General features: G+C 34.0%; 6 protein-coding genes across 8 annotated transcripts; 3 read left to right on the top strand and 3 right to left on the bottom strand.

Annotated features, from left to right (window-relative positions):
• The first annotated feature begins 54 nt into the window (after nucleotides 1–54).
• sel (canopy family protein seele) lies at nucleotides 55–1,442 on the top strand. The gene is made up of 4 exons (XM_014353169.2): nucleotides 55–433; nucleotides 532–647; nucleotides 726–932; nucleotides 1,005–1,442. The coding sequence occupies exons 1-4, from the start codon at nucleotides 352–354 to the stop codon at nucleotides 1,173–1,175; spliced, it is 576 nt and encodes a 191-aa protein (XP_014208655.2). The 5' UTR covers nucleotides 55–351; the 3' UTR covers nucleotides 1,176–1,442.
• Nucleotides 1,293–2,691, bottom strand: imd (death domain-containing immune deficiency protein). The gene has a single exon (XM_014353168.2). It carries the CDS (start codon nucleotides 2,456–2,458, stop codon nucleotides 1,649–1,651), a length of 810 nt encoding a protein of 269 aa, XP_014208654.2. The 5' UTR covers nucleotides 2,459–2,691; the 3' UTR covers nucleotides 1,293–1,648.
• A 784-nt stretch (nucleotides 2,692–3,475) lies between these two features.
• Ufsp2 (UFM1 specific peptidase 2) lies at nucleotides 3,476–8,027 on the bottom strand. Its single transcript, XM_014353181.2, has 11 exons — nucleotides 7,912–8,027; nucleotides 6,291–6,503; nucleotides 5,957–6,172; nucleotides 5,635–5,859; nucleotides 5,391–5,555; nucleotides 5,225–5,318; nucleotides 4,820–5,080; nucleotides 4,494–4,640; nucleotides 4,299–4,419; nucleotides 3,961–4,214; nucleotides 3,476–3,846 (listed from the first exon to the last, which is right to left on the bottom strand). The coding sequence occupies exons 2-11, from the start codon at nucleotides 6,327–6,329 to the stop codon at nucleotides 3,635–3,637; spliced, it is 1,734 nt and encodes a 577-aa protein (XP_014208667.2). The 5' UTR covers nucleotides 6,330–6,503; nucleotides 7,912–8,027; the 3' UTR covers nucleotides 3,476–3,634.
• Nucleotides 7,297–13,220, top strand: FER (tyrosine-protein kinase Fer). 3 transcript variants are annotated; one of them, XM_014353215.3, is made up of 16 exons: nucleotides 7,297–7,778; nucleotides 7,859–8,179; nucleotides 8,258–8,431; nucleotides 8,495–8,591; nucleotides 8,681–8,876; nucleotides 9,021–9,158; nucleotides 9,228–9,437; nucleotides 9,520–9,694; nucleotides 9,934–10,107; nucleotides 10,554–10,784; nucleotides 10,852–11,028; nucleotides 11,102–11,315; nucleotides 11,421–11,573; nucleotides 11,654–11,776; nucleotides 11,882–12,004; nucleotides 12,084–13,220. In XM_014353215.3, the coding sequence occupies exons 1-16, from the start codon at nucleotides 7,722–7,724 to the stop codon at nucleotides 12,236–12,238; spliced, it is 2,718 nt and encodes a 905-aa protein (XP_014208701.2). In that variant the 5' UTR covers nucleotides 7,297–7,721; the 3' UTR covers nucleotides 12,239–13,220. The 3 variants fall into 3 exon arrangements, with proteins under 3 accessions (XP_014208701.2, XP_089452339.1, XP_014208703.2); XM_089596213.1 differs by having other exon boundaries at nucleotides 9,934–10,111; nucleotides 10,558–10,784; XM_014353217.3 differs by lacking the exon at nucleotides 9,934–10,107.
• On the bottom strand, nucleotides 13,004–14,654 carry eIF2Balpha (eukaryotic translation initiation factor 2B subunit alpha). Its single transcript, XM_089596215.1, has 8 exons — nucleotides 14,571–14,654; nucleotides 14,304–14,405; nucleotides 14,075–14,214; nucleotides 13,883–13,999; nucleotides 13,703–13,815; nucleotides 13,471–13,615; nucleotides 13,283–13,408; nucleotides 13,004–13,160 (listed from the first exon to the last, which is right to left on the bottom strand). Exons 1-8 carry the CDS (start codon nucleotides 14,581–14,583, stop codon nucleotides 13,011–13,013), a joined length of 906 nt encoding a protein of 301 aa, XP_089452341.1. The 5' UTR covers nucleotides 14,584–14,654; the 3' UTR covers nucleotides 13,004–13,010.
• Nucleotides 14,655–14,793: 139 nt separating this feature from the next.
• Nucleotides 14,794–18,484, top strand: Tace (ADAM 17-like protease Tace). The gene is made up of 10 exons (XM_014353218.3): nucleotides 14,794–15,159; nucleotides 15,226–15,364; nucleotides 15,452–15,552; nucleotides 15,624–15,745; nucleotides 15,840–16,187; nucleotides 16,277–16,471; nucleotides 16,564–16,702; nucleotides 16,798–16,952; nucleotides 17,032–17,560; nucleotides 17,636–18,484. The coding sequence occupies exons 1-10, from the start codon at nucleotides 15,096–15,098 to the stop codon at nucleotides 18,058–18,060; spliced, it is 2,217 nt and encodes a 738-aa protein (XP_014208704.2). The 5' UTR covers nucleotides 14,794–15,095; the 3' UTR covers nucleotides 18,061–18,484.
• The last annotated feature ends 43 nt before the right edge of the window (nucleotides 18,485–18,527 follow it).

The following is an 18,527-nucleotide window of genomic DNA, read 5'->3' as shown; positions in this document are numbered from 1 at the left end:
GTGGCGAAAGAGAGAGAAAGCAATCGGAAGAACATCGTGTAGACGATTTACACGTCACGAAAGACATACGATAGGCGAGCCAGCGATTAATGTGTACACAATACGAAACATCGTTTGTCGGTATTATTTTAATAAGGCCTCAAGCGGGGACACGTGGATGTCGATATATTTAAGAGTTGGACGATCATGCGTGAACTCAAAAAACTCTAATCCACGTATATTCTCTCCAAGTGCATTTTTGGCTCGGCACGCACTTCTTTTCTTTTTTTTTTTTCCGTTCAATAATATATATTAGACTGTGATACCGGAAGACTTTCAATAAATCACCGATTCAAGAATCTCTCCGGCAACATGAAATTATTTATCGTTCTGGCCCTGTTCGTCATTTCGGTCTCCACGCACGATATTAAGCTTAAGCAAGTGAAGTGTCTGGGTATGTAGTAATTTTTGTTTTACACTCCTTATTTTTATTTTTCACTTCAAAGATGGATTAAAATGGGTTCACTTGTGACGTGCATATTTTTAAAAAAGTTTGCAGAACCATAACAGATGAATTTTTGCACAAAGTCGGTCTAATCGATCCTCGAAAGAAAATTGAAGTTGGAAATTACAACATAGACTCGGAAGGAAATATAGAGCACAAAACGGTAAATACTCGTACACACGAACTTTTCTCATCCTTTCACTTTTCTTTTTGTTTCAATGGTTCCTTTTAAATTTTGAAGACTCAACAGTCCACTTCAGAAATATATCTCTCTGGTGTACTTGACGAGATATGTAAAATCATGGATGATTATGTTAGAGCCACGTACAAGTCAAATGGTAAATTGACTCTAATGAAACTTATGACTGATGATGGTAAACTCAATCCGATAATGAGTGACGTGGATATCGTACAAGACGATGATTTAAACAAAAGTCTTAAATACTACGTAAGTAAAAAAAATTTTTTGCTATTTTTCTCAGTTATTTTTGTTAATTGTTGTCCATTACGTATTTTTTAGTGCGACGAAATCATCAACGAAACTGAATACGATCTTATTGATTACGTGAAAAATAAAGTAGAGAAAAAACTGAAAAAGGACGGCATTTGTACCGAATTCTGCAAGGAATTTTCAGATAACATGGAAGTTCCAGAAACGGATGATGATGAATTTGAAAAAACCGAGCTATAATTGTCGGACAATAAGATATACTTTTACTCTTTTCAGTACTTACGTGAAATTAAAATAATACAATTTTGCTGAAAAATGTACAATAACGTTTATTTCCAAAATATTCTTTACTTAATTACTTTTTACAAAAATCACGTTTTGAGCTCACAGAGTTGTTCATCATATATACATATACTAGCAAATCAATATATTACATAAAAAATTTTTATATTACAATTGTTGGTCAAAAAGATGTATATATATATATTGTGTGTTAAAATCGATATATTTATATAAAATACACATTAAAAATATGTTACAACCAAACTGTTTTTATTCACGTGTTATATGAATATTATGTGTGCAAGTACCTTATATACATATTCTAAAAATTAATTTATATTTTATCACCATAGTGCGATTTCGACTGCCAATATATTATGCGTTCGCGCATGAAACGTTTACATATAATCTCACTTATATATACAGGAATTTCAACATTTATCATGATGATGAGTATTGACATGGGCAGCTGCCAATATCTCGGCACAATCGTACTCCTCCGACGACCACATGGCAGTGATTAAACGACCGACAGTTGCACTTTTCGGGCACGACTGTTTCCAATCCAGCAACAATTGATACACCGTTTCGTCGATGCGCTTGTAATTGTCCGAAAACTGTTCAATCTGGCCCTTGGAGTAACCAATACACTTGGCCACTTGCTTCCAACCCAGGCCCATGTGAGTTTTCACTTGGAGCATGTCCTCCTTTGTTATTTCCAATTGACTGGTGCTCAAAGTTTTGATGTGAGGCAACATGTCCCTCACCACTTTGGGCTCGCTCGTTTCTGCCTCAAATTTATCATTATTCACGGACGAGCCCTTCACGTTGTGTATGTTGTTGTTGTTGAGGTTGTACACGTACTTAATCTTAGGCCCGATAGAAATATCCTGGGAATTGACGATGTTGTAACTAATACTGGGATTGGCAGTTTTTTTCTGCTTTGACGCTCTCTTTGGCTTGTTTGTACTGACTTTTGGGCTGTTTGTTTTCTTGCTGGTGGTGGAATCCTCGTCGTTATCGTCGTCGTCGGCATTGGCTGCAGTGTTCGTCGTCGTCGAAGCATCATTGCTATTGTTATCACTCGGTCGATCGTCTTGCGAGTTCTTGGAACGTGGGATTTTCCGATCGAGATCGTTATTGGCGTCGATGCTTATTGTGGGCGCGATTCGTGGAGGATCCGGGATAGCGTCGGATACCACATTTCTAATCCCGTTTGCCAAATCGGAAAAACGAGACATGTTTATATCCACACAAGTGCTCGACAGCCTGTTATTATAATTTGTTCGCGTACACGAGTCTATAGAAAATGAATCACTCCCGTCACAGCGTCACTCCAGTCCTCCAGTGCTGACAGACTGGCTACATTTATTGTAAGTGTATACCTATATAGGAAGGTATATTTTTATTTGTTTGCGATAATTAAGTGTAAAAAAGTTATTCCGTGTGAACATCTGTGGTGTGTCGAAACGTTCTGGTAACGTGACGGTAAAACGGATGATCGGCAATTGCACACTCTAGTAAATATGTACGTATGTTGCTTGGACGACTTAACAATGAAACGGAGTAAGTATAAGAGATGGAAATATCTCAACAAATTTTATCACGTTGATTGTTTCAATGTCACGACACGGTATATGAATAAATATTTCGTATATACCTCATCGCTAGTCATTTGACATTTTTCACATTATATATACATTACTTAAATAAAGCACAAAGAAAAGTTTATCCAAGTTGAGCGTAATTGATTTTCGTATAACTATCTGAACATTTTCTGGCTTGGGATTGGAAATTTCAATAAATATTGGATAAATTTTATAAATTGTAATAGCTTTGTTGCGATGGAAGTTATAAAAACTTCTGTCATGTCTTTATTGTAATTGTGATCTGACGAATTAAAAGCCTGTTATCTTATTTGCTGATTCTGTAAGGTAAGCTTTCTCACTGGAGGATTTTTAAATCGCGCGGCTCACGTAAATTAAATCTTTTAACTAAATTTACAATCAGATTAAATTACCACCGTATTTATAATAAAGTACGTAATAAATATAACAATACGCTTTTCTTAAAAACACCAAATAAATTTAGTGCAAGTTAAACAATAAATATTACTAATGTTGCAGCTGCTTAAACTATCATCATTATTGTGCGGGTTCGTCACACCTACGCCCATATACTGCACACGCGATCTGTAGAAACACAGTAAGCTCAACAAGTGGCTGAAATGTGGAATAATATACTTACCATAGATAAGTTTCATTTTTAGGATAATGGATTATGTTTGACGCATGTTATAAAAGCAAATTAATTTAATATTTAAATTTCAAACACCGGATAAAAACAATCAAAAAAACATCACAAATGGTACAAAATTATTTACAGTATAAATTCGTTCATTTTGATTATTTCACCAATCAAATGCATTTGGGTTTCTGAGGAAGGCACATATTGTAAAATGCATCTTTTTTCCAAAATTCTTTTTTCTTCCATCCACACCAACCTTTGCTTACAATAGTGGCCAAGTGTTCAGGTCCAGTGTAATGTGGATCCAAAATTAAAAATTGCACATTTTCGTGAAACTCGTCATGAGATACACCGAGGATCGTATGAGCTAAAACACCACCACCTGAAAAAATTCATTTTTATATCGTACCTCCAGAAATATAAAACCACGTACATTTTTTGTGTTGTTTTTGAGAAAATCGACAAACCAACAAATACAGCAAGCATCAACACTTACCAATCATTACGGGTGTTCCTTGAGTCTTAAAATGATGTGCTAGATCAGAAACCAGCATAGGCATTTCATCTCCACTAGATGCACACAATATTTTGACTGGAATATCAAAAAGCGACTCAAGAACAAAGCCTACTTCAGTTGATCCAATCCATTGTCTACTGTTTACAAAATTTGATGATTTGTCACCAATGTCTACCAAACACTTTTGAATTTCTTTGTGAGAAGGTACTGTTTTATCTGTGTACCCTTGAAGCCTATGGAAATAAAAAAATTAAAAAAACTTTTTATTATACATGCAAATGCAGTGTTGAGCTTTAGTTTTAAAATATTACAAGTACCTAAACCAAGAAACAATAGTCTGAAGTGATCTGTATGCACACCCCCAACCGTTGTCATCAAATCTATCTTGCATGTAATGGTGATAAGCATATGAGCCTTTAACAATACTGATATCATGATCTGTAGGAAAATATTTCAAAATCATCAGTAAATATCTTAAAATAAACCTACTAGATGGCTTTTTGAACTCTTACTTCCGGGATTAGTGACAGCTTCATGAGGATTTATCAAGTATTCGTATTTTTCGTAATCACTTGTGAATTTTACAGCGTTTCCTTTTCTAAAATAAGGCCTATTCATATCCAAGGCCAATCGACGATGCAAGCTTTTGCGATACTCATCTAAAAAAAATATAAATATCGAATACAAATTTCAGCTTCTTGTAATGGGTTAGAATGTTTTAAAGATTCATAATTTTCTATCATGGATAATTCATACACACGTTACACGAGCTTTCCAACGGTAAAAAAAATTTTTTTTTTTGACGCACTACATGCATAATGCAAAAATTTTAACATACAAGTCTCCAAATTCGACATCCCAACAGGATATACTAATGTCAGCATATGTCCAAAATCTGATGGCTGGAAATGCATCGGTTCAGGAAGTCGTAACTGTAAGTCTTCCATTGCTAGTTGACTTTCGAATGATGAACCAATGAGTCGCAAATTTCGACAAATAGATTCCACAAGAATTTCATATAATTGTGCCATTGTTATATTGTAACCAACCAAGGACAGTGTATCAATTTTCAAATTAAATTGGTAATACTCTACTGGCCCTACGAAAAAAAAGTTTGTGATCAACTCTTTTATCCTACAAGTGGTAATAAATACTTTTTATTAGTCTCTCTAACCTGTCCTGGTTAAGATGACACACTAATAACGAAAATTATTATTCCAATGGGGATAAATAATTAACTTACGTTTTATGTGTTGTACAACTGGAGCAAATTTAATTTTTTCTTCATGATTTGCGTCGTCTGACATTTTTAGAAACATACCAGCTTCTATGGCATCCTAGAAATAGATAGTTATAAGAATTGTGTTGGAGCGATTCTACAACATGCAAAGAAAATTTTAAAATCTCACAGTTACACAAGACGGATTTTTGGTCTTATTGATTTTTGAGTCAGGCAAGTTAGAAGCTTGAAATAAATCTTTCACAGATTTTTTTTCCACGTCATTATTACTGTCACTCCCCAGTAGGTAAATGTTACTTTGAAGGAAGTGAAATGAAACTTTTCCAGTAGCCAGCTGTTGATTACAGAAACTTTTGGTGAAAAAATAGTTACTTACATGAAGTTAGTGAATATAATTATAAAAATGAACAAACCTTTTTCCTGGTTTCTGTTAGATTGTCAAGAACTGAAACTTTTTCAGAAATAAAGGGAAGACTTGCTTGCAGCCTTATGTAGCAAAAACTTTTCCATAAATCTTCTTCACTAATGATTTCATACTTCATGGCTTCCAATTTTTCGTGGATGTAGTAAAATGCAAGAATATCAGCGGCATCAAGAGAATATTTTATAAGCAAAGGATTGTCAGTGACATCAATATCCTAGTAGACATGTAAATATGCAGTATGTGAAAAAAGAAGTAATCACGTATTTTTGTGTCAGACAGAGTTACATATGTAATTAAAAGTAAAAATTTACCTTGAATGCATCAGGAATGTCTTGTTTATATTGGTCAACGTATAAAATCCCAAACAAATCAACTTCTGCTGGCATGCAAAGTTGAAGATCAATTGGTATAATTTTATTGTCATCATCGTCAACTGGATTGATGCTGAAAGTCAAAACAGTCAATGTTTCTTCGTACATGACTCCATATAAATGACCAGTAACAGCTGCATTTAATTTGGCCAAATGCTGTAAAAAAAAAAAAATAACAATAATAATAATAAAAATATGTAAAAAAATTTCAAAAAAAAGATTTAAAAGATGTAATCAAAAAGAAAACAAACAGGAGGCCAAAGGTAAAACTTACCTCAACGACATTTGACAATATTTTTAATCGTGGAGCCATTTTGTTTGAGTGTTACTGATGTGGATATTGTTTGAAAAAAGTTAACTCCCAATTTTTTGACAATCTGCTTTTCAACTTTTGGAGTAATGGAGTTGTTCCATATACCGATGTGTACACAACGTATGCAGATCGTGGACCGTGGACTTCGGACTGCAACTAGAGGTGGTTTACGGACTGCGGAGTAGGGATGATGACGACATATCCGAGTATTCCGAATAGAATCCGGTGTCCGGATTTCAAAAAGTAATCGATACATTTGAAAAAATATCGATTATTTTGCCATATAGGTACATGTAAAGAATTAAAAAAAAAAAAATTGCGCATTCTAAGCATGGAAATGTTGAGGGCATGAAATCAGCCTTTTCTCTCGCACGCTTGGGAAGGTGGGAATTTACTAATCGACTTGTTAATTGGGCGTAAAATTTGCCATTTGCATAAAATTTATGTGGTAAGTTAAAAATTTTAAATGACTCCCTAAATCTCAAAAACACGTTTAGAATTTTTTTTAAAAATGACTTTTATTTACGTTTTTCACACAGGTAGGTACCCAAGTACAGATAAGAGTAGAAAGTCTCAGATAATCCGTTTATCAGCCATGCAAAGCTAAGGCTTCTTAATGGTGTTAAGTTACGATTTTCAAGGCCGCTGTCATGCATAGTGTATAATGTATATGTACATATTATATATGCCCCTTTAGTCCGGAAAAGTAAAGAAAATTTCAGATCGTCCGAGATGAAGCCGAGAATGGTAAACTAAACGGACGACTTCCAGCCCTGGGTTGTACATTTTTCCTGCCCCAACGGCTGGGAAGTTGCCGATCGCGGAGTATACGGAAATGTCCACGTCCCTGATTTTCCAATTAAACCTCCACGCGTGAAAGAATTAATTATTACCTTTTTGGATGTGTTTTTAGCATGTATAGATAAGTATCTTTGATTATTTTTTTATATACCTTCCTCGCACACCTTTTCTTTCCATTACGGAGTCAGTCGCCCCTCAGCCCCAGCCCAAACAAGCTGTGTATATATCTATCTAAACCTACCTTATACTTGGATCTTAAATATAAATGCTGATCTCAGTTCTCAGTGCTCGTTCGAGATTGGACGAAGAGCAGTGTACTTATACACCTATACCGCGACGTTGTTTTTCTTTTGCTCCTCGAGCTGACGGACAAGAATTAAATTTTATTACCGTGTTCATTAGTACTCAGTTGTTTTTATCATATAGGATATACTTTGCGTATTGCTGGTGTTATTAAATATTTACTGTTTCGGCATCTTCTTTCCCCCGCATGGTAATAATACAACGAGGTAGACGTCTAATTATTAATAAAACGAAAAAAAAAAACAAAGCTGTGAAATAGATTGTTGCATCTATATCGGTATACACCTGATGGTCGCTGAACGAACGAGCTCCGATCAAGTTATAGGTGTGCATCGGAATGTCTACGTAAATATACTTGTCTGTCTATTTTAACACGCAATTGATGGATTCTCAACTGCCTTTTTTTATTATATGCATGCATGTAGCGAAATAGACAGCTCACGTCAGCTATTTTTAATCAAAGACTGGACCAACGTACCTGTCATGCCATAAACGAAGGTATAAATAATTTTGGAAATCTAGGATACGTCAAAATGGGCTTCTCCAGCAGCTTGCAGGGCCAGGCCTCCCACGAGGCTCTGCTTGGTAGGCAGGATGCTGAGATTAAGCTCCTCGAGACTATGAAGAGGTGCCTTACCACTAAGGTCAAGTCGGATAGAGAATATGCTTCGAGTATATCATCTCTGAGTAATCAAGGCAAAAAGGTGGAGCGAGGCGAAGATTTAGTTGGTAGTCTCATAGCACAGGTAAATTTTATATTTTTACCACCAGTGAAAATTTGTTTTGAAAAATAATTTTTTTTTTTTTTTTTTTTTTCTATCCAGAGCTGGAAGGATATTATGGAATCAATGGATCAGACTTCTAAATTAATTAAACAGCAGGCAGATGCCATGGAAAGCATTGTCTTGGAGCAAATATCTTCCCTTCACGCGGAAAGGAGAAAAGCCAGAAAATTGTACCAAGAAGAGCAATCTTGGTTAACTAATCAGTTTCAACAGGTTTGTATAGTTGACTGAAATCATTAAATTTTTCTGGGCTATACTAAGTTTATGATTTTTTAGTTAACAGATGAAGTAACCAGAAAAAAGACCGAATACCAAAAAAATCTTGAGATGTATAAGCTGATGAGATTCAGATTTGAAGAGCACTATGTTCGATGTAAGTAAAACATTTACCCGATCGAAATTTCATGGGTTTATTATCAAATTCGTTCATAATTTGTTTTTTTACATTAATGAACATTTCAGCTGGAAGGGTTGGACGTAAAGTTGATGAAGTAAGGGAAAAGTATCAGAAAGCTTGTCGAAAATTACATTTGACGCACAATGAATATGTTTTACTTTTGGGAGCAGTCACCGAATGTGAACATGATTTACGGACATCTTATTTACCTAGTCTCCTTCAAAGACAACAAGCCATTCATCAGGACTTCACAATTACTTGGTAAGTTTACTGCACAATTTAATTTTAGCAAAAACTTTTTAATAGTTTTATAAACCATTTAAATTTCGCAATTTCATTTAACAAGGATGTACTTTTATATTTGTATTTTATTTTATTAAATATTTAATGTTCACTTGATTGTAGGAAAGGTATACTTCAAGAAATAGTGAAGTATACAGATTTTACAAACGAAAAGTTTTTGGAAATTTATGCTCGCATGAAAAAAGCTGTCGATGTTGTGAAGCCAATAGACGAATATAAAGATTTTATAGGAAAACACAGGTATGTCTAAATTAAAAAAAAAAAAAACTTAACTTTGTTTATTTATCAATTTTTTTTTTTTAATATTAGAACTAGACCAGCATCCCCAATAAGATTTACATTTGATGAGAATCTCGTCAATGATACTTCGGGTAAACTTCTTCCAAACAAGTTGACAGTTGATAATTTGACAATAGATTGGTTAAGAAATCGATTAACCGAATTAGAGGCATCTTTGAAAACTACCCAATTGTCTCGACAAACTGCGCAGTCTAATGCAGAAAATAATTGCGATTCAAAGTGAGAAATGGTTTCCATATGTTGCGATTCAAATGTTTTGATGACCAATAAAAAAAATTGTTTATTAAATTAATTTTTACAGATCTGCCTTAGATTGTGCACAAGAACGCGAAGAACTAAGATTACGTTGTCAAGAGAGGAAATTACAACGACAAGTGGATGTCATAAGATGTGCTCTGAATGAATTGGGCTGTGAAGAAGTACCCTCTGGATGCGATTTATCAATGGAAGTATCATTCACGGAAACTTTGAACAAGGTAGGAAACGTTTGAAAAAATTGATTTTTCTCACTTTATTACGTTAATCAAAATAAATCGCCCTAAATTACTTACACTCAGTAAAATTATTTTTATAAACAATCATTAAATTTAAACAAAAACGTGTCAAAACACTAACAATATGTACAAATACATGTCTCGATCGTTTGGTGTAATTAAAATACTAAAGCACACACAAATGATTGAGTATTAATCGTACTTGTACCATTGAATTACAGAAATGTTCCATAACAGACAGTGGTCTTTTCACGTTGAGGAAAAATAAAAAAATAATGCAATTCGTTAAAACACCTTTTAAATCAATACCAGCAATACAAAATGGTAAAAATGGTCTTTTTAGAGCTAGTAGCGAAGATTCTGGTATTCCCAGAATAACGGAATCCCCTTCACTTGTACGTTTTTACATGGTTTATTTTTAGTTGTGAATTGATTTTGCTTGATTTAGAATTGATCAGAAATTTTTTATGAAATTTTTATCGTCAAATTTTTAAAAAAATTTTCCTTTATTCAATGAATTCGTTGTACATTGAAGAAGATTTATCTAATGATCATTTTTTTTTGTCAATTAAAATTTTTTCTTTTTCATAACTTTTTGAAAAGCAAACATTGATGTCAATTTATAAGTATCATAGCTGCGTGAATAACATTTTTAATGTTTTTTTAACAGTTTGTCCAATGGATAATATTAACATGTATGTATTACCGAATGTATAATTTTCCCACTAATCAGTTAATATCTAAATTAAACGATTGAAAATACATTATTGCGTGCTATAGTATTGATTTGAATATTATGTTATAAAATTCAAGTATTTTTAATACTTTTTTATGAATGAAGGGAGCGCATCGTGAAATTTCCAGTTGCAATAATCAGAAAGGAAATGGAAACGGCGATTTAACGGAAGAAGAGTGGTTTCATGGTGTTTTACCACGAGAAGAAGTTGTACGTTTGTTGGTCAATGAAGGAGACTTTCTTGTGCGTGAAACAACGAGGAACGATGAATGTCAAATTGTTCTATCTGTTTGTTGGGATGGCCATAAACATTTTATTGTTCAGACTACGCAAGAGGTAGGAATCATTCGAACTTAACTATGAAATATTTTTAATGAAAAATCCTAATGATTAAAACTTTTAGGGCCACTTCCGATTTGAAGGTCCTGCATTTCCGTCAATACGAGAGCTCATAACGCACCAGCTTAAATCTGGTTTAGCAGTAACTAGTCGTTCAGGAGCTATCTTGAAAACCCCGATACTGAGAGAGAGGTGGGAATTAAATAACGACGACGTCATATTATTAGAAAAAATCGGTCGAGTGGGTATATTTAAATAAGTGATAGTAGAACACATGGATAAATTGTTTGGATAATTTGTTTTTATTTTTTTAGGGTAACTTCGGAGATGTGCACAGAGCATTATTGAAAACGTGTAAGACTGAAGTAGCTGTTAAAACTTGTAAAATAACACTGCCGGATGAACAAAAAAAAAAGTTTTTGCAAGAAGGTAGAATTTTAAAGCAATATGACCACCCGAATATTGTGAAACTTATAGGAATTTGTGTACAAAAACAACCAATCATGATTGTTATGGAGCTCGTTCCAGGTAATTTTTCTTACCATTTAATTGTTTTTCATTCACAGTTAAAATCTATTAATTATTTCAAGTGTTTAATGTGATTCAAAATCGGTTCATGATACATTTTTTAAGGTGGGTCATTGTTGACATATCTAAGAAAAAATGTCTCAACTATAACTCAAGTGGAGCAATATCAGATGTGCAAAGATGCTGCTGCTGGAATGTGTTATTTAGAATCTAAATACTGTATTCATCGAGATTTAGCCGCTAGGAATTGTCTTGTTGGTACGTAAACTTTTTTGAATTGACTTACATGGAAATAAATAAACTAGTAATAAAGTAATATTTGTGTTTTTAATTTGCAGGATACGAGTCAATTGTAAAAATTTCGGACTTTGGTATGTCTAGAGAAGAGGAAGAGTATATTGTGTCGGACGGTATGAAACAAATTCCTATAAAATGGACAGCTCCAGAAGCCCTTAATTTTGGTAGTTACATTCACTTCCAATATTTAGCTAAAATTATAAATACAAAATCTTTTTTATTCACGTTAAATAGTACTTAATTTTTTTTTATTTTTTTTTATTTTTTAGGAAAATACACTTCCCTTTGTGATGTTTGGAGCTATGGAGTGTTGATGTGGGAAATTTTTTCAAAAGGCGGCTATCCTTACAGTGGGTTGTCGAACTCGCAAGCCCGTGAGAAAATAGACTCAGGTAAGCAAAAGGGCATATTACCATAGTCATTATACTGATTATTAGAGCTTCAAATTAAGCCACAATTATATAACCTTAGGTTATCGAATGCCTGCTCCCGACGGTACCCCCGAAGAAATTTACCGTCTTATGCTACAATGTTGGGAGTATGAACCGGATAAAAGACCACATTTTGATCAAATATATTCTACTATTGATTCTTTAGCTCCAAGCTACAGACTTGTTCAAGCATAAACCGGCTAGTATAAATGTACATACAGTGAAATCAATATTACATTTGGCCAACAGATGAAATCATCATTGAAATTAAAATTTCGATGTTAAAATTCCTGCCATAGTTTAATTAATATGAAAAATTACTGAGAATTTTTCTTGGAAAAATTTCGAGATTATGTAAGTGCATGCGTGTATATTTTCTGTACATGTGGATTACACATCGTGCTATAAAAAGGAAAAATAATCCTAGATATGAACTTCAAGTTTAGTATACTTATCAATCATACTTATCGAAAGAAGTATTATTATTGTGTTTATCGTTGTAGTTACTGTAATTAATTAAACTATTAGATATGTTTTTGATTACAAGAAATTTTTAATAAGACTTTTTACAACTGTTTTTATATTCTTTATTGAAAATAATTCAAGTAAAAACATGAATAGTTGTATTTCAATTTGTCTATTCGAAATCAATTAAAAAAATTTTTTTTTATTTTTACGCTGACCTATTTCTTTGTACAAAAAACTGACAATAAAAAAAAAATTAGCAATTTAAACGAAAAATGTTTTTGCTCATTTCTTAACAAAATTTAGAAGGTGAAAACTTTTTAATAACTTTTTAAAACGGACAAACACGAAAGTACATTATTAGCTCACTGAGTCATTTTTATTGAATCCATATTTACACTATTTGATTCAAGTAAATAATTTGTACTTGGATAAAAACTTTGTAAAAATTTAATTAAAAAAAATATTGACAATATTATACTTGACTTTATTTTTTAATCTGTTATAAGTAAAGCTTTATAAGTTCGTCACTGATGGCTGAAGGAGTTAAGATTCCTAAATCTGTAAAAAGCAGGCTAATGTAATGAGGAGGCGTGTAATCAACCAGTGGGTGTTCTTTACTAACATCTTTCCTCAATGTGCTAGATGTGTACTGTAAAAAGTAAAAATTTTACATAATGAAAAGTTATACATGAGTTCAAGTTTTTCTTAATAAAAAAGACAACATGCATCTATGATTTATTAATTAGAAAAATTTTTCAAGGTAAAACTCACCTTAAATTCATCAGGAAGATCAACTTGATTGAGTGGATAAATTCTTGAAAATTTGAAACTTTCTGTAAGTACATACAATGGTTTTTTCATTTCCTTTGCACAAATTGCCATGGTGTAAGTTCCAATCTTGAGAAAAAAATCAACTTAGGTGTTGAAGAATACGAAATAATTCGAAATTTTTTTCTTACTTTGTTAATAATACCGCCACTTTCGGCTACTCCTTCCGCTCCTACCATTACCATATCAACTTGTTCCATTATGTAACCCATTGCAGAATCCAATATTAATGTACATGAAATACCCAAGTCTTTGAGATTTTGGCACATTTCTATCCTATTTTCAAAAAGACCCATCATTTACTAATAAAACGAATAAAACAATAATTACATGTTTTTATTCAATTTAAGTATGAAATCATACCCACTACTATCTGGTAGTGATTCTGTAACATAAACTTCAAAAATTTTATTGCAAGCTACTGCAGCTTTCATTGTTTGTAAAATAACTCTTGATCTGGAGTGTATTAAGATTTTCTAGAAAAATTTTATGATCACACAATGTATAACTTGGTAAATATTTGGTAAAATAAATACAACTTACAGATCCATCTGTAATAAATTTAGATGCTAACTTGGCGATTTTTCCTCTTGCAGCCACTAATTTTTTATAAAATATATCTCCTCTTTGTAACATGATTTTTTTACATTCTGCAAATGACTTGGGAAAAAAAAATAGGAAACGTTTTAAATAATATGAATATTAACATGTAACTCATTTTGTTAAGTAACTTACTGGTGTATCAAGGGCAGCCAAAGTAATAAACCTAAGAAAAAGCTCACTGCCTGAAGCAATAGCTGTCACTGGATGATCAGTTGATCTCATTATGTCAACAGCATTTTGTAGACAGTACTGTAATTCTTGCACTGTTTCCGCTACAATTATTTTAGTCAAATGAAATATCAGTTTAATATTAGGTACTGCTCAGTCAAGTTTAAATAAAAAAAATTAAAAAAAAACTTACACTTGGATCTTTCTAATACTTTTAACAATGTGCAAATTGTAGCCATTCCAGCTGACACATCTTTTTCATTTGCAATAATGTCATTAAAGTGTTTACAAATTTCTGAAAAACAATTGAAAAATAAATGATCAATGCCATAATAAAAATACGTTGTTAAAAAATAAAGTTGATGAAATAATTTATATAAAATATATTAATTTGTAACATTAATAGAGTGTAGAGTATGTAATAAGTTAAAAAAAAAAATATCAAAATAAAAGTACTAACCTCCTTTTTCCATTTTTATGTAAAATATGGGAAAATTAATAAAAATCTAAGCAATAAACTATTAATATTATAATCAGCACTAACTTTCTCAGTCTTTTTTTAACACTGTTTTTTCGAGGTTATTGTAGATTGTAGCTATATATTTTATGTTGTGTGTATATGTGAACATCTACACATACACCATCAATTGCATTGTCAAATGGTGATGGCGTTGCAGACAGCATCTCTTCTGTCAACAACAGAGAGACAACACTGAGACAATTGTGAAAAATTAAATGATTCAAAAGTTTTGTTTGACTACTTTTTATAAGTAGTCGTGATTCGTGATATCAAACTATATGAATTTAAACGATTGTGACTTTTCAAGAGGTTTTGAAGTGATTAGTAAGCGCCAGGGAATTTTGGTGCTCTGCTCTCTGTGATACGATTTACTTATTTACTCGAGATTTTTTGTGAATTTTGCAGTTTGGGAATGTGATTTTACTCTCACTACCTATTGTTATCAATTCTATTAAATGTTTTATTATGAAGAAACACATTTTTATCTGGGCTTTAATAGCCTTTTATAGTAAATACATCACCGTTACAGGTTAGCTTTTTTTTACTTGTTGTCAAACTTCATTTAATCAATTGAATGATAAACGATACTTTTTAGTGGGTCTTCATAGAAATCTTAAATATTACGAAACTCTTCATGCCTCGAATTTCGAGCACAGAGTCGTTAAGCGAGGTACACAACACAGTTATCATCCATTCAACAAAATAAATGAATTGGACTTTTATACTCATGGAAGGTTGGCATTTTTTAATTTAATTAATAGTATTGTAAGATAAAATTTTAAATTAAACAAGTTAAAAAAACAATGTTCAAACTGTTACAGACAATTCAGACTAATTTTAACTCCACGAAAGGAAGTTATTCACTCAAAATTCAAAGCTTATGAAGTGGATGGAGAAGGCCAGGAAAAGTCGGTGCATCTAGGTAAATATAATTCTCAGTTCTAAATAATTTCAGTATAAACTTGAATAAAATGTATTATGTGTCTGATATAGATCATGAAAGCTTTTACCATGGGCGAGTGTTTGGGGAAAAAAATTCACATGTCCAAGTGCACATAGATGATGGTCTTTTGACAGGAAGTATTATTTTACCTGACGAAACTTACCACATTGAAGTAAGTCCTCAATTTTGTTACTCATTTGTTGTGATGATGCAAGATTTGAAAAAAAAAAAAAAAAAAAAAAAAAAAAAAAATGTATTGATTTTAGCCATCATGGAGGCATCTTTCTCATTTGGATAATCAAACAATGATTGTATACAAGGCATCAGATGTTAAATTTAGTTGGGAACATTATCAAGATGGTGTAGGCCACACTCATGGCACTCCAAGAACATGTGGATATGTGAAAGAAGGGGCAGAGCTTTACAACAAGGGTGTGTCACTCGAAAATGATGTACAGAATTACAGAGAAAACTCTGGCAACAGGTCAAAACGTCAAACAGAAACTTATGAGTATACTCCAACCAAAACGAGATGTCCATTACTTTTAGTAGCTGATTACAGATTTTACCAAGAAATGGGTGCTAGTAGTACCAAAACCACAATTAATTACTTGGTAATGCTTTATAAATACTTCGACATTATGTTTGCCTGTATAATGCCTACTACTGAAATAACACTAAATTTATATGTTTTCTATTATAGATAAGTTTAATCGATCGAGTTCACAAAATCTACAACGACACAATGTGGCAGGATCATAAAGAACAAGATGGTTTCAAGGGGATGGGATTTGTCATCAAAAAAATAGTTGTTCATAGTGAGCCAACTCGCGTCAGAGGTGGCGATACACATTACAATATGGTTCGAGAAAAGTGGGATGTCAGAACATTGCTTGAGGTAAGATCGCCTTCTTTGTACTCCAAGACTGTTTAGACCTTATCGTAAAATCAATATATGACTTACGAGATCCGAATAATTTTAATTATTAGGTTTTTAGCAGAGAGTATAGCCACAAAGATTTTTGCCTAGCTCATCTATTTACCGACTTGAAATTCGAAGGGGGCATCTTGGGTTTGGCCTACGTTGGTTCTCCTCGCAGAAACTCCGTTGGAGGAATTTGCACACCAGGTACGCGTTTTTTCAAAGTTATAATCCATAAAATAATTTAAACTGCAAAACGAGTCCTGATAAAAACTGGCCTCAAATAAAACTTTGGGTTGCAGAGTACTTTAAAAACGGCTACACTCTGTACCTGAACTCTGGTTTGAGCTCCAGCAGAAATCACTACGGGCAGCGAGTGATAACACGTGAAGCGGATTTAGTGACTGCCCACGAGTTTGGCCACAACTGGGGATCCGAGCATGATCCCGATATAACGGTAAGTCGAGTTTGACGGTGTGGATAGGCAATATAATATAAGTGGTCGATGTCCAACGTTTCGCATGACAAATGTGCAGGAATGCAGTCCGAGTGCGAGCCAGGGTGGTTCGTACCTAATGTATACCTACAGCGTAAGTGGCTATGATGTGAACAACAAGCGCTTCTCGCCGTGCAGTCTGCGCGCTATTCGCAATGTTCTACAGGCAAAGTCGGGTAGGTGCTTCTCGGAGCCCGAGGAGTCGTTCTGCGGTAACCTGCGCGTCGAAGGCGACGAAGAGTGTGACGCGGGTCTCCTCGGCACCGAGGATAACGACGCTTGTTGCGACAAGAACTGCAAACTTCGGCGCAATCACGGTGCCGTGTGCAGTGACAAAAACTCGCCTTGCTGCCAGAACTGTCAGTACATGGGAGCGGGCATCAAGTGCCGGGACGCCCAGTACGCGACCTGCGAGCAGGAGTCCCGTTGCACGGGCGTCTTGAGCGAGTGTCCGCGCTCGCCACCCATGAAGGACGGTACGAGTTGCCTCGAGCGCGGCCAGTGCCACCAGGGCAAGTGCGTGCCGTACTGCGAGACACAGGGTCTCACCAGCTGCATGTGTGATACGCGTAAGTCTATATCAGTCCTTAAACCGTTAGCCTGTTCCAGCGTATCAACATATAATACATTGCCTCTTTTTCCAGCGAGCGATGCGTGCAAGAGGTGCTGCCGCATGGGTCTCAACGACACGTGCTTCCCAATCGACCCGCAGGACATTTTGCCGGATGGCACTCCTTGCATACATGGCTTCTGTAACAAGGGTACCTGCGAGAAAACTATACAGGACGTCGTCGAGAGGTTCTGGGACATCATAGAGGACATAAACATAAATAAGGTGATGCGCTTCCTCAAGGACAACATCGTGGGTGCCGTCATTATCAGTACTTCGCTCATCTGGATTCCAACCAGCTGTGTCATAAGTTATATAGACAGGCGACGAGTCAAAGAGAGCGAGAAAAAGTATCGCTGGAAAAATACCGATCAGCTCATACATCCGGACGAACAGAGGCGAGTCATTTATGTTCGAACGCCTCGTCAACGGATCCAACTCGTTGCGCATCAGACATAAGCTGATTCTGCGCTTGGAGGCACTTCATTAACATTCCACTACTTGTCATCCTACTTTGCGCTATCATCTTTCTAAACTTTTTGTCAAACGTTTTGCTAGTCACTGCCCAAAATGCAGATTTCAGTTAACACAAAATTTCATTCTCGCTTGTACATATGTATGCAAGAATGGCATACTTAATTTTGGTAATATATTTTAACTATTTATTTAATTAATAGAATTAAATTATGCATGTTTACTCTGGCCAAAGTCACAACGTATTAACAAAGTTACCAGTATAACCAACAGTGCAATAATTTTACATTTTGATTGTGTTTGACAGATGTAAACATTGAACAAATAAATTTAGGGATTTTTGATTATTCATACAATTGAATTTTAATTGTAAAAAATTTTATTTACGTTTTTGTACATAAATATTTTATGCGAATAAATAAATAAAAAAAATTAATAATATTACTTCAGTG

Source organism: Copidosoma floridanum, unplaced genomic scaffold (assembly GCF_036245765.1).
Source record: "Copidosoma floridanum isolate Cflo_tuat_1 unplaced genomic scaffold, Cflo_Japanese_pri ptg000030l, whole genome shotgun sequence".
NCBI lineage: Eukaryota > Metazoa > Arthropoda > Insecta > Hymenoptera > Encyrtidae > Copidosoma > Copidosoma floridanum.
This window is presented reverse-complemented; position numbering and strand designations above follow the sequence as displayed.

Coding starts and splice junctions, on each gene's coding strand:
- sel (XM_014353169.2), top strand. CDS start 352: ATGAAATTATTTATCGTTCTGGCCCTGTTCGTCATTTCGGTCTCCACG. Junction 648..725: donor GAAATATAGAGCACAAAACG/GTAAATACTCGT, acceptor TAAATTTTGAAG/ACTCAACAGTCCACTTCAGA. Junction 933..1,004: donor ACAAAAGTCTTAAATACTAC/GTAAGTAAAAAA, acceptor CGTATTTTTTAG/TGCGACGAAATCATCAACGA.
- imd (XM_014353168.2), bottom strand. CDS start 2,458: ATGTCTCGTTTTTCCGATTTGGCAAACGGGATTAGAAATGTGGTATCC.
- Ufsp2 (XM_014353181.2), bottom strand. CDS start 6,329: ATGGCTCCACGATTAAAAATATTGTCAAATGTCGTTGAG. Junction 5,319..5,390: donor AAAATCCGTCTTGTGTAACT/GTGAGATTTTAA, acceptor ATCTATTTCTAG/GATGCCATAGAAGCTGGTAT. Junction 4,641..4,819: donor GATGTCGAATTTGGAGACTT/GTATGTTAAAAT, acceptor TATTTTTTTTAG/ATGAGTATCGCAAAAGCTTG.
- FER (XM_014353215.3), top strand. CDS start 7,722: ATGGTCGCTGAACGAACGAGCTCCGATCAAGTTATAGGTGTGCATCGG. Junction 7,779..7,858: donor GTGTGCATCGGAATGTCTAC/GTAAATATACTT, acceptor GCATGCATGTAG/CGAAATAGACAGCTCACGTC. Junction 11,029..11,101: donor TATTAGAAAAAATCGGTCGA/GTGGGTATATTT, acceptor TTATTTTTTTAG/GGTAACTTCGGAGATGTGCA.
- eIF2Balpha (XM_089596215.1), bottom strand. Junction 14,000..14,074: donor TGGCTGCCCTTGATACACCA/GTAAGTTACTTA, acceptor TTTTTTCCCAAG/TCATTTGCAGAATGTAAAAA. Junction 13,616..13,702: donor TCACTACCAGATAGTAGTGG/GTATGATTTCAT, acceptor TTTTGAAAATAG/GATAGAAATGTGCCAAAATC.
- Tace (XM_014353218.3), top strand. CDS start 15,096: ATGAAGAAACACATTTTTATCTGGGCTTTAATAGCCTTTTATAGTAAA. Junction 15,365..15,451: donor GACTTTTATACTCATGGAAG/GTTGGCATTTTT, acceptor AAACTGTTACAG/ACAATTCAGACTAATTTTAA. Junction 16,953..17,031: donor AGCATGATCCCGATATAACG/GTAAGTCGAGTT, acceptor ACAAATGTGCAG/GAATGCAGTCCGAGTGCGAG.